This window comes from Falco cherrug, chromosome 1 (genome assembly GCF_023634085.1).
Source record: "Falco cherrug isolate bFalChe1 chromosome 1, bFalChe1.pri, whole genome shotgun sequence".
Taxonomy (NCBI): domain Eukaryota; kingdom Metazoa; phylum Chordata; class Aves; order Falconiformes; family Falconidae; genus Falco; species Falco cherrug.
Genome location: NC_073697.1, coordinates 35,186,843 through 35,201,123, shown reverse-complemented (window position 1 = coordinate 35,201,123; position 14,281 = coordinate 35,186,843). Strand labels below are relative to the sequence as shown.

Here is a 14,281-nt window from a genome sequence, read left to right as displayed (position 1 = left end):
AATAAAATAACCCCCTGAAAACTACATAATCATTTATTGCTGAAATAGTTTTTGAAAAAGCAGTGGTAATACTGCATGCAGGACAGTGACCAAGAGCTTGTAGCAATCATTTGTGGCAAATGTGAGCATTTACTGTAGAAAGACTGAATATGGAACTTCTAGAAATGTCCTGAAGTAATATATATTAAAAACTTTAATTAGTGTGCTTGCTCTTCCTATTTCTGCTGATTTGCTGACTCAAAAAATATTCTACCATATTTTCATACACTACAAATGGAGGAAGATTAAAAATAGCAATTTAACATCTGTCCTATCCTCTACAGCCCCTTCTCACAGCCCCTCCCCACCCCCATTTTTATAGCACAATGACTTCAGAATTCAATATGACAGAGAAAGTACCTAAAAACTAAGAAAGTGATAATCATTGGGAGGATACCATGATATTAGTAAGCAGAAGCACAGGAAATAGTGACATATTCCTTGCAATTCATAGTTGAATAAAGGAGAATACATTAGCATTTCACAGTTTAGGTACTGTTAGGTAGATATTAAAAGGATGGAATCAAACACAGAGACATTAATATTGCAAAGGAGAAATTAGCTTTAGTTCTGCCTATATGAAAAGGAGAGGATATAGTGGTCTTTCTGATTAAAACCTGAAGATCAGGTGTTGCACCATTCCCACTGCAATGCTGCCAACTGGTTCCTTCTCTATATCTTAATTTTTCTGTCTGGAAAATAAATATAATAATTTTCAAACAGCTGTTACAGGCCTTAATTACATCAGAGGATATAAATAGCAGTAATGAAAAATATTGTAATTGTATTTTTTGACAACTCAAGATTCTTCTGATTTAATTAATATGAATCTCTAAGAAGAGATGGTTATAAGCAATAATATTTATTGCCAATAAGCAATAAATGCCTACTATAATGCCTTTTTTCATGTTTAATACTTAAATTTGATCTGACTCACATGAAGAGTTTCAGCCTGGCATCATTTTAAGTACACCTGTACAAACTCACATTAAAGAATACACAATATAAAAGGCAAGATTCTTTTCGTAAGGCTTATACTTCATAGCCTAACTGCGTACCTTGAAGCACTGCATCTTCACATACTATCAAATGTGAGCACTTTCACAATCAGATAAAATAATTTACTCACACAGGTTCCTTTCTGAGAAATGAGATTGCATAAAAGTATAAATTCCAGCAGTTTCATAGGCAGAAATGAATTTTTCTGATGAGCACTTAACACAATTCCTAGTCTCCAAAACCTAGAAGGTACTATGAAGTTCAACATTTAGCGATAGGAGCTGCACACCTTTTATGACTTCGCAACTTGTCAGCAAGTGATTTGACTATGCTCAAGTAAATGTTGAACACAGAAAGGTATAGTAGCATTAAAACTGGGTAAACTGGGTAGAAGTTCTTAGTGCCAAGAAGGGTCTAAAGAACACTTGACTAGTAGTCTGATTGTCCAATTCTACAGACCCTAACAGATTTTTTTTTCTGTCTACAAGATGTCTGACAAACACACAAGTACATTAGGAGACAGAAACTAAATTAATCCTTAGTTTATGCCCAAATTTGGCAAACCACTTGGGCATGCAGTGAGTTGTAAGCTTCACTAGGCATTAAAGCATGTGCTTATAACATTTAGGTTGCTACTGCACAGAAACATTACAGACTGCAAATTTCTTGAAGCCAAAGGATTTTGTCTGTGAAGCCACAGACAGCAGTTCTCATGAAACAAATTCTTTGAAGAATCCCTTAAGCCAATCACTGCTAAAGCATACTAACAACAAAAATTACATCTTAGCCACTTAAAAAACACATTGAGAAAAGGTATTGTTCAGGTAACTTCTCTGGGTCCACAAGATGAGCATTCTTTCTGGCTGAAAGAAGGACATTGTGGATAACTGGCTAGCTGAAAAGGGTCACATAGACATAGTCCAGCTGGCTGGACAAAAATGCACATCGCTCTCAGCTTATCTGAAGTAAAGCAAAAATATAACAGGAAGATTGCGGTGGGAAAAGAATGTTGCAGGTGGGAACAGATAACTACAGAAGAGAAACTAGGGGCAGGCTTGGTATTTAGGCAACTAACCAATAATGAGCTTAACTTTTGTAATATGTACGAGCTAATTATAACAAGGCATAAAAGGTGACTGTAAGGTACAATAAACGAAGTCTGCTCATATTGAGTGACTGTGTCTTCCCTCCGTCGCAACAGGACATATATTTGCATGTATTTGTCTGTAACTAGTCATCATAACAGCTGCACTCTGAATCCATTTACCAACACTGTGCAGAATTAGAACCTCTGCCTAAACAATGCAAACTTTTGATTAAATTAATGTATCTGAATCTTTCACAGCAGTAATCCATGGAAATTTAAGCCAGAAATTGGAATACACCTACAATACATTTTTCTTCAAGAGAGGCCTTACATTAATCACTCCAACTCTAACATGCAAATCGTGCAAGGATAAGTGTTGCTAAGAAGGCGGTTTATCACATCAAGGATAAATTCACTTTCCTGCCTGTGGAGCTTTTCACAGAAATACATCAGTTTGACTTTTTCTCCTTTTTTTTTTCTTTTTCAGTAAGACCATAGCGAGAAAATCCCTTGCATTTTATGTTAATTCAAAGTGCCTCCAGTGAGGATAATTCAAATGATGTCACTGTCACCAATAAGATTAAAACCAGATGAATTAAAGCATCTATAATTAGAAGAACATTCCTACCTTCCACATTTTTTTTCTTTCAGCTTCCATGAGGTTTTAGACTGGCTCGATTTCCTCTGTATGCTTCATTACAAGATCTTCCAGCCCTTTGAACAGCTATTCCTTCAGACAAGTCTTTTCCTTATGGACTGATGCTTGCCTTTACAAAGCAAGTGTCTCTTGTTCATGCTCTCTTTTTAAATAGCTACAGTTCCCATAGTCTATAAAACACACTACCTATATAGGATGACAAAACCAGGGTACGATTCTCGGGTCACAGTAGTCTATTTTGTACTGAATATGCTATTTAGGTGGATATGCTCCATTGAAGAATACTGGCTTTATTTTAGTTAACAATGTAGAATGGTAGTGATTCAGGGCTGTATGCCTCTTCTGTAGTCTAGGAATGTGGGGGTTTCGCTGTTCTGGTTTGAGTTTGGATGTGTAACACTTCTAACCATACAGACTTCCTCAAGGGCCACCTTAGTTCTACGAAAAAGTATACAGACTTCCTCAATGGCCACCTTAGTGCTGTGAAAAAGTACAAAGGACAGTTTGGTTTTCCTTTATGTCTCTGATACCAGGCCTAATCTCCCAGAAAGCTAGCATAACAATATTCTAGTAGAACTAAAAAAATACAAAAAAAGATTCAGGGCTGCACACCTGTTTAAGCAGAACAATTGCACAGAGGGAACTCTGAGGATACATACATTCCTCATTGTACTGAGTTTATTCCTGGTATTATTTCTGCATAGATTTTCAGAACTGTTTTCTATATTTAAAAAAAACATAAATCAGTATTCCAGCTTGACCTCAACAGAGGAAGTCTGTCTTGGACCTTGTTCTCTTTAAGGTTTTCATTACAGAAGCATATTTGAGAGCAAACTACCTGTTTAAGCTTTTGCACATCTTCAGAGCCACTCCTGTTCTGGCTCTGTTTGGTACAAGTCATTTGCTGCAGTTGTGTTATTTGATGCTTCAGTTCATCTACTTCATTAACAGCTTTGTTTTGGGAATTCAACATAGTTTCCATATCTTCTGTGGTATCAACATTTACATTTCAAATAGCATAACTTGTGGAATTTCAAACATGAGTGACTACTAGCAAGGGAAATACTTCAGAATGACATTAATGAGCATCGCACTACCTTTTTTTCCACTATTTCCTTCTCTTGAAGTGCGTGAAGAGAACTTGAAGTTCTCTTTGACTACACTTAGATCTTCCTCCACTTTTTTCACTATACCTTTTGATCCCAGAATTTTTTCTTGTGTTCCCTTAAGCTACACTTCCAAATCCTAAAATATACATTACATTACTTCTATGTTTATTACATATGTTCTTTTTTTCTCATCTGAAATAAATGGTCATTTTTTCTCTTGGTGTAGTTCCATGATATAAATCTTTCACCTACAGAGCTGGATGAAATGCATTTTTGGCTCTTCCACACTCTTAAAATGTCTCTGCTGCCAAAATATTTGTAATGTGGAGCCATTTCCTCAGATGTAGTAGGTATCATTGTAAAGCGAATGCTCATCAAGAGTTACCATCTGTAACTAAGACAATCCATATGATAATCTCAGATGTCCAAGATGATCCGGAACTTGGAATAGGATATATTTCCATTAATTTCCCAAGAACTTGCGCTACAAGTTAATGAATATTAGTTTGATTTTTTTTCTAGTTGCTGAAGTACAATAGTTTGTTAACATAATCCACAATACAGATGCCTAAAACCAGAAAAATTGGCTCCTACAGACTTTGCTGAGAATTGTCTGTCCATAACTAACAGCAAAAATTTGAAACATATTTAATGTTCTGTTTCTGAAGGTTCTAGTCTTGGTTGCCAGATGTCTAACATAATGCTGTTATGTTACAATATTCACTTGGACAAAATTGCCATTTGTTCCTATATGAATGTTGAGTAAAATCTCATGGGTTAAAGCTAACTTGTACTTAACACTCTCTACAGTTGAAAACTTAAAAGGTAAGCTTGATCCTTTCACCTCTGGCATATGCCAAAATTCTTCCAAAAGCAGACTGAACAGATGAGACTTAATAACTTGTCATCTTTTGTATCTTTGCATATGTGCACTAATGTGATACCTTTCATCTAAAGATCTCGAACCTCTTGGCATACGCTAAGGGGAAAACAGAAAAGTCATCTTGCTTAAACATCAGTCGTTTTATCTTTCAAGCCTTATAATAGCTATTCTCACTAGTATTTACTAATGATCAGAGGTACTACTGATTAATGAAACATCTCTGTTTCCCAGTCTGCCATTGTCCACAGGATTCTGAAACCAATGTAGTATTTAATGGGGGCATCAGAAGTAGCCAATTTAGAAAGGAGAAACTTCTACTTTATTTAAGAGAAACAGAAAATAACATTGTGTCCATTTTCCTTCTTCCAGATTTATGCTAGTCTGAGGCTCTCCCTTTTAACATTCAAGGCAATATTCTCCAGTGGTGTGTAAATCAGCCTCATTCCAGAGACTTAGAGGATCTGAAATGTACAAGTTGAGCATGTCACTCAGAAAATACTTCACTTTTATCCAGATGACACTGAATTTATAAATCAAATTGCTAATGACACCACCTTCTTCTTTCTAGTTCCTATCATGGTTTACATTATTTATTCCTAAAAGACTGGATTTTTTATATGATAAAACAGAACAGTAAACCATGTGCATAAATTTTCATGTTACCATTCTTCATTTCTCCTGAATGTTACTTCAAGTACCCACAAGAAATCAGGATCTTACTTTCCCTCTTCCCCTCTATCGCTTCTAACTTCTACAGAGCCAGGACACTTTTCCTTATTGAAACAGGTATTATGGATTTCCCTGATGCCCATGATGTGCCAGCCTGGACTGATGGGCTGAGGCCAATTTTATGAGGTTCAACAAGAAGTGCCAGGGCCTGCACCTGGGTCACAACAACCCCACGCAGCACTACAGGCTTGGGGAAGAGTGGCTGAAAAGCCGCCCAGTGAAAAAGGACCTAGGAGTGCTGGTTGACAGCCAGCTGAACATGAGCCAGTGGTGTGCCCAGGGGGCCAAGGAGGCCACCAACATCCTGGCTTGTATCAGAAACAGTGTGGCCAGCAGGATAAGGGAAGTGATTGTTCCCTTGTACGCGGCACTGGTGAGACCGCACATTGAATCCTGTGCTCAGCTTTGGGCCCCTCACTCCAAGAAAGACATTGAGGTGCTGAAGCATGTCCAGAGAAGGGCAACGGGGCTGGTGAAGGGTCTGGAGCAAAAGTCTTATGAGGAGCAGCTGAGGAAGTGGGGTTGTTTAGCCTGGAGAGGAGGAGGCTCAGGGGAGACCTTATTGCTCTCTACAACTACCTGAAAGGAGGTTGCAGCGAGGTGGAGGCCAGCGTCTTCTCCCAAGTAACAAGCGATAGGACAAGACAAAACGGCCTCAAGTTATGCCAGGGGAAGTTTAGATTGGATATTAGGAAATATTTCTTCACTGAAAAGGCAGTCAAGCATTGGAACATTGCCCAGGGAGGTGGTGGAATTACCATCCCTTGAGGTGTTCAAAAAATGTGTAGATACGGTGCTTAGAGGCATGGTTTAGTGATGGACTTGGAAGTTGTGGGTTAATGGTTGGACTTTATGATCTCAAAGGTCTTTTCCAACCTAAATGATTCTATGATTCTATAACCTCTGAAACTGCATCTGATACATGATGCAGTTAAGCAGAAAGGGGCTGCAGAGCTGTGCTGCAGATGTGTGAGACATACACCAGCTAGGGTAGACAGGCAAAGTGTGAAGTGAAAACTGATGGTGAAAGTCTCATGGTACAGCACATAAAACTTCACAGCTGTAAAGAACACTTCATTAAATGTCACTTGGTACAAGACACTGTTGCAAGAGTCAGACAATAAAAGCCACTTGATTCCCAACTTGCTAGCTCAGGTCTCTCATCTAACCCTGTTAGGTAAATCTCTGTTCAGTCAATAGGCAAATTTTACCTCTGTCCTCCCTCAGGGAATACAAAGTCTAGTGTTCAAAGAGTTCACCAAATGAGTTACTAATTATCTTAACTCCTCCTCTAGAACTTTCAGCACTATGTCCATCCTATTTGTCTTCTAAGCCTCTGAAACTGCTTTATTGCTTACAAAGCATTTGACTCTGTGTGAAATTTAAAAGACCTTTCTTCCCCTGAAGAATTATAATTTGCACCTTTATAGGCAGAGGTAGGGGTCACAGTCTCATACTCTACCTGTATTCTTTCCTTCATTTTCTGGGAATGCTTCTTCCTCTCATTTATCTTCTGGCTTTTCTCCTCGAGGTCTGCCTCCAGCTTCTTTACGTGCTGCAGCAAAAAACCTTCCTCAGCCTCTGAGCTCTTCCTTTGCTCCATTTCTCTTTGCTGATAATTGTTTGTTTCTGTTATAGATTGGTGCATAGCTCTTTTCAAAGTCTCTTTTTCCCTCTCATAAGAGGCTTGCAGTTTGCTTGTTTTCAGTGTATATTCTTCAGTTGCTCTCTGGTTCTCACTCTTCAGGTCTTCCATCTTATTTATTAGAGCCTGTCCTTCCACACTGTATTTTTCATCTAAATTTACTTTTTTATCTAGATTTTCTCTCCCAGATGCTTTGCATTCATTTAGCAGTCCACCAGACTCCTGATTTAAATGTAGAAGCTTGTTTTCAAAGTCTGCATTGGTATCTACTGTGTCTGTAGAAAGGACTGTCTGTGCTTGGTTTGCTTCTGCTCTCGGCTCCCTCCCTTCCACCTGCTTCTTGCAGAGTGTTAACTCTGCCAAGGCTTTTTCCTTTAGTCTCCTGTGGTGTTCTACTGCAATTTCAAGGGCCTGAATGTGTTTCCTCAGCAATTGTTCTTCTTCAGCTTTGCTTTTACACTGGAGAATCGTTTCCCTTGTCTCAGCAAGAACGTGCTGAATTTCTTCTTCATGAGCCTCTCTCAGAGCCTGTATACTAGCCTCATGTTCATCATTCTTAGTGTTGAGGGCATATATCACCTGTTGAACAAGAAAAATAATAGGAAATTAAATTATCTGATGAATGGTTGCCATGAATTCAGTTACTATATTTATCAAGGTGTTAAATGCTGTAAGAGAATTACTGCTACAGTTTAATACTCTTGTTTCTTTGTGTTAGGGGTTTTTTTTGTTGGTTTTTTTCTAGGAACAGAAGGGACAATTATAAACTGCAAAGTGTTATAGGGAAGGAAGACAATACTGTGAGAAACAGTATTTATTTTTCACTTTTTGTCAGAAATTTCCTTTTTTACTCTTGGCAAGTTATTCATGCCCCTAGTTTGATCTCTAACACAAAAAATTAAATAGGGCACCTTCTCTAGTAACTGACTCAATATTTGTAGTCCAGTTCAACTAGCCTTCAGTGCATGAGGACTGCCTCTCACATGCTCTTTAGCATTAGCAAGTGCTAAAAACCAGTAGTAGCAGATCTGTAGAGTGAAACCTGAAGTCCTGACATGCAGTTCACGTGGACCAAAATCACTCTGCGATGTAAACAAAAGAAAAGTTTGTAAGGAGGATTAAATTTTGCACTCCTGACTCAAAATAAAACACCACTGAAGATGCACTCCTGGAAGCCATATGCCTGGCAAGTTAGCTTGGTCAGCATTTCAAAATTGGTATTACTTGACTGCTTGTCTTTTCAGGCCCTCATTAGGACACATGGGGGCTAATCCAGTTTCTACTGGACATACCTATCTAACTCAAGGAGAACCATATATTACCTATTAATATGTGTGAAGGTTTTCCACTTGTTTGGTTGGCTGGTGGTTTTTTAGAGAACTTACGGCTCTACAAAGCTAGGTTTGGAATTTGTATATAAGTTATGACAGATAACTTTCAGTCTGGCCTGAGCCCATAGTGGTTAAGAAAAAGATTCCTAGATAATGTTCAAAAAAATTATAGTCCTGAGTGCATAAATAAATACAGAAACAAGATCACAACTAATTCTTTTCTTATACTAGAATTTTGGCCCTGTAATCTTCAATCCTGCTTCAGGGAAAGCTTCAACCGAGAGACCAGTAAGGCACCTTGACCACAGTAGGTGTCACAAGTCTGTAGTCTGTGCTACATAAACCTTGAGGATGTCTCCAGGATTATTCAATTTGCTTTGCTATGTCTAACCATTTTTTTGGGCTATCTGTATATGAGTAACATATTGAATTGCAGTCATCCATAAATGAAAGCAAACACAAAAATACATCTTGTGTGTAGTCAACTTCCTCCCTGGCAGTAATGAATTAAGTATAGAAGCCTTAAAACATCACAAATGCAAAACATGGTCTGGATACTTTTCTGGATAAATATGTGACAAAAGAAAACAACAACATCATATTCCAGAAGAAAAAGCAGACAAGAACTCACTGTCTACATTTAGATATGTACGTTTTTGGGCTTTAGACTACATGCTGTTAATTCTTTGTTATTTTTTAACCATTTTTCCTTTGAAACAGAAATAATTGCAGCATACCAAGCAGATTCCCTCTTCCCACTAACTAAACTCATTCTATGAACCTCTCTTAATCATTCAGGAGACAGACTTAAAAAATACAAGGAGAAGATCAATTTTGCCCATGGGTTTAGAATGACCAGAATTAGTTTGGGCAACTCTTCAATTAACTAGATTAGATGTTGATGATCACATTTCTGTTTCATTCCACCAGCAAAACAGAGATGAACATCTGGCCTTTGTGACTTACAGACTTCCACTCTTAATGATTAATTTATGTGGTAAATCAGCACTGCCTGTCTCATATTATGGTGTGTTCACGCTGATGGTGGAATTTGGGTTCCTCTGAAGTCTGACTTCATAAATCATAGAGATTTCCCAAATTCCGCTGAGCATTACAGCATCGCCAACATCCTGAGTTATCTAAAAGAATGGAAGAAACTGACCTCCCTGCGCTATTATTCCTACACTTCTCTTCAATAGTGGCTAGAACCACAATGAAGAATTTTGACTTGAAAATGTATGCCCTTAAATTCAATCTTCGAATGCTGAAATTGATTCCTCAGTATCTTAACCTTCTTAAGAGATTTAATTTTTAGAGGGCTGCTGCTCTGTACTTGAGCCCCTCACACATGCCTTTCACTCCCTACCAAATAGAGCTACTATATTCCTATTCCAGATACCTCATTTAACAGACTGGAGTTATGTGAGATGAATCTGGGACTTTTATGTGCTTGAAGGAAAAATACTGGAAAATTATTTCAGCATCTGTACCTTGTGAGTGTACACACTGCTGACTACTGTGGTATAAACCTCTTAACAGTTGTGTTGATAAACAGCTTTTTAAAAGCAGCTCTAAAATGGATCAGTTTGACAGTACAGAAAAAATTGCTTTCAAATGAAGAGAGCAATACATTACTCTTAGTTACCAACATAATACCAATGGCTACTGCCTCCTTACAGCTCTCCAAAACTGCATGTACTGGGATATGCTGTATCGAATTTAAAGCAACTGAGAGTTATAAGACACTATTACAAACGTATACTTGAACATTTACAGTGCAGTGAATATGAATACATCTTATTAGTCCTATTTTATCCTCCAGATGCTGTAAATCTAAATGGCGTTTTCTTTCTTCATGGTGATGTAAAATAACAGAAAACATGCACCTCCTCAGTGAAGACAAAGCTAAAGCATTCAAACCAAAAAAGACTGTTCTGTTTTCCTACAGTAGTGTTAAACACTACTCTTGTAGGAACCTGACTAAGATAATGAAAAAAATGTTTCTAGCAGGTTGCTATACTAGCTGAATAAGAAGTGAGACAGTTTGGTATGGAAGATGAAGAGTGAGGATGGTAAGAAGAATCAGAGAAAATCAAAAGATTATAAGAGTTCTTCCATCGGGCCCAAGATAGTGGACACAAATCCCTCCTGAGAGAGAAAGGGCTAAAAGAAGATAAAAAAAAGAAACTTAAGAATGAGAAAAGGCCCTGGAAGGAGTGCCAAATAGGGTACTCCTGGCAGCATCCTCAACAAAGCAGGGAAGGAGACAAATTTCCATTGCTAATTAACTTGCCAGAGGCTCACTGATGCCAGGTGACAGCACCATCTCCTTCTCACTAGCAGTAGTATCTTACCTTCACTAGAAGGTGAATTTGTTTCTATGAACTCTGTCTTGCCTACTTCCCAAGCAGACCAAAGCAGAGTGAGGTATCCAAACATGTCAGCCTCGAAAGGGACTCCAATTTAAAGCAAAGGACAGCTAAATTATTAAAAGTAAGTTCAGTTATTGAAAGAAATGGCTCTCTATCCCTTAGCCTTCTCTAGTCATTAACTATACAGGTTAGAAAATAAACTCCCACAATTTATTCATTCATTCTCTGCACTAGTTTTGTCTGGGATAGAGTAAATTTTCTTCTTAGCAGCTAGTATGGGGCTACGTTTTGGATTTGTGCTGGAAACTTGATAACGCAGGCATGTCTTCATTACTGCTGAGCAGTGCTTACACAGAGTAAGGCCTTTTCTGCTAGGCTATGACTATCTACAGTGCTGATCCAATTTTACATCTGTGCTGATTTCAGCTTGTGGTGGTTTGACCCTGGCTGAATGCCAGGTGTCCACTGAAACTGCTCTTTCACTCTCCTCCTCACCCAGACAGGGGAGAGAAAATATAACAAAAGGCTCGTGGGTCAAGATAAGGACAGGGAGATCACTCAGTAATTACTGTCATGGTCAAACAGGCTCAACTTGGGGAAATTAGTTTAATTTATTACCATTCAAATCAGAAAAAAACACCTTCCCCCCACCCCTCCCTTCTTCCCAGGCTTAACTCCACTCCCAATTTCTCTACCTCCTTCCCCTGAGTGGCGCAGGGGAACAGGGAATGGGGGTTGTGGTCAGTTCATCACATGTTTCTGCTGCTCCTTCCTCCTCACACTCCTTCCCTGCTCCCGTGTGGGGTCCCTCCCATGGGAGGCAGTTCTCCATGAACTTCTCCACTGTGAGTCCTTACCACTAGCTGCAGTTCACACACTACTCCAGCCTGGCTCCCCCATGGGGTCACAGGTCCTGCCAGCAAACCTGCTCCAGTGTGGGCTCCTCTCCCCACAGGTCCTGCCAGGAGGCTGCTCCAAGCACAGACCACCCACAGGGTCACAGCCTCCTTCAGGCATCCACCTGCTCCAGTGTGGGGTCCTCCATGGGCTGCAGGTGGGGATCTGCTCCACTGTTACCCTCCAAGGGCTGAGGGGCACAGCCTGTCTCACTGTGGGCTTCACCATGGGCTGCCGGGGAATCTCGGCTCTGATGCCTGGAGCCCCTCCTGCCCCTCCTTCTGCACTGACCTGGGTGTCTGCAGTTGTTGCTCTCACATATTCTCACTCCTTTCTTCCGCTGCAGTTCCCCCATTCCTCACACCTTCTTAATATGTTACCCCCAAGGTGCTACCACCGCTGCTACTTAGCTCAGCCTGGGCCAGTGGTGGGTCCGCCTGGGAACTGGCTGACATTGGCTCCATTGGACATGGAAGAAACTTCTGGCATCTTCTCACAGAAGCCACTCCTGTAGCCCCCTTGCTACTGAAACCTTACCATGCAAACCCACTACGCAGCTGAATGATACTGCTGTAACATATGACCAGGGAACTCATGAACTAAGTCTCAAATCTCTCCTTGTGTCCTCTGTGGCTTCCTGAAACCACACAAATAATTTGACGCATCCAAATAGTTGCAGAAATAGTTAACACATAAATGTGTAGTACGAGAGAAGATTTAAAACAATCGGCACTCCAAACATCCAGAAGTGTTTCAGAACCTAAAATTACAAAAATATCTTTAAAACACAAGGAATTTTGTTTATATTTTTAAGGGTGTTTTTTAATTTGCCTTATGATTTTTTAGTTGACTTCAGCATCTTGCAAAAACACAAGCTGAAGTAATTTATTTTCCACTCAAATGAAAGGTCAGCTTCAGCTGGAATAAGTCTGTTTTCAAAGCTGGATTTGTGGAGAGAAATAACAAATGTTTGTTTTGTGAGCTTTCTGATTACATAGCTTACTACCATCCAACTCTTTAGAAAAATGCTATGAAATACATTTCTTTTTATAAGAAATACACACAGTTCATGGTTCATTTATCCACTAACTGTGGCAGTACATTAAAATTACCTTGACTCAACACAGACCATAACAGTGTTGACTTTCATTTACAAAACAATAAAAACACCTTTTTTCAAGCCTTTCACTGTCAAGTGATTAAAAGTATTTTTCCAGTATTTCCCAACCCTCAAACTTCTGTCTATTCATGTGGACTGGGCATGGACAACAAATTAAGAGTCAGAGCTGCAAAGACTTCAGGGCCAACTTACGTTCAGTGGACTTGATGAGCTCAAAGTAAGAGCTGAGAATCCAGCTACAGCTCAAAGTGCCAGCCTCTGACTGGAAACAGTATGTCTGCTTTTAGCTCTGGAAGCTATACTCGGAAACTAAGGAGCTTTGAGGATGCAATTTCCATGAAAAGCCAGACCAGATATCCCAGCGTCATGCTGCAAACATATGCAACTGGCTTGACATTGCCTTAGCTCGAGTTCAGCCACCAGCTCTCACCTATGTTGGCCACAACAACCCAAGGTGGTTTCCACAGCTCTTTAGGCTTCAGAAGAGCTGCATCACTTGTGCCCTGCACCAGAATGAATCCTAATTACTATACTAAAAAAGGACTTTGCTTCAGGAGATTCTCTTTTAGTGCAGGGTTAATCTAAATGCTTTCATCCACTGCTCCAACCATGGTAATAAAGCCTTTCAGATTCTGGAGGGGTGGGTGGGGGGCGCTCCATATGAAATCTGATGTCTTTTGGGCAGAAGCTCACTGTGCAATGTCTCACTCTCCTGAATGTCCCGCAGTATCCATAATACTTGTGGTTTTCCTTATCTAGAGATTCAGACCAGAAGAGGGAAAGTTGATATTACATTCTTAAAATTTGAATGTATTGCCCTTTTTCCTACATGTACCATGTATTACTGTCAGTCAAAAAACTACACTGAGATACTAAAATGTATCAAGAAACTACCAGCATAAAATGTCTACATCTTTCTTAACTCTTTGGGCGTGTTTTGTTTCCTTTTTCTGCCTCTCCGGGGTTTTTTCACCCTTTTAGTTTAAATTCTATGCAATAAATTCCACAGGCACATTTATTTGTTCCCATTTTTTACTTCATTTTTTTTCTGTCTAGTAGGGTGCAACACTGAGCATAGAAAACCTTAGTTTAGACGCCTATGTATTGCACTTGATCTCTCAAGTGCAATCAAACATAAATTTAGCCCTGGCCTAAATTTTGCTAAAGAGACATCCAGGTCTCCCTCATTTGTATTTTATAGTTTCTAATAAGCTAAGAAGAATAATTGCCAGGCAACTTAAGAATTAGGAAAATAAAAGTATATTGCAAGAACGTTTCCAACAAGCAGAGCAGGTGCTAAAAAAGGCATGAATACCACATCTCAAAAATTTCAGCAAAGCAAAAAAATACTGTAGAATCACAAAAGGTAGAATCTAGATAGAGACTCCTCTGCTGGGAAACTAACATGCAGT

General features: G+C 39.3%; 1 protein-coding gene across 7 annotated transcripts in view; it reads right to left on the bottom strand.

The window, feature by feature from the left end:
- The window catches only part of FAM184B (family with sequence similarity 184 member B), a 52,286-nt gene that overhangs the window by 17,457 nt on the left and 20,548 nt on the right, over positions 1-14,281 (bottom strand). For 5 of the 7 annotated variants that reach the window (XR_003558503.2, XM_055705761.1, XM_027799875.2 and 2 more), the window contains 2 exons: positions 6,967-7,728; positions 657-731 (listed from right to left, as the gene is read on the bottom strand). Coding sequence is in view for 6 of the 7 variants with exons in the window: in XM_055705761.1 (XP_055561736.1) it covers positions 657-731; positions 6,967-7,728 (837 nt within the window). In the remaining variant the exon portion in view is untranslated. The remainder of the gene's footprint in view (positions 1-656; positions 732-6,966; positions 7,729-14,281) is intronic. The other 2 variants (XM_055705758.1, XM_055705767.1) reach the window with 1 other exon arrangement.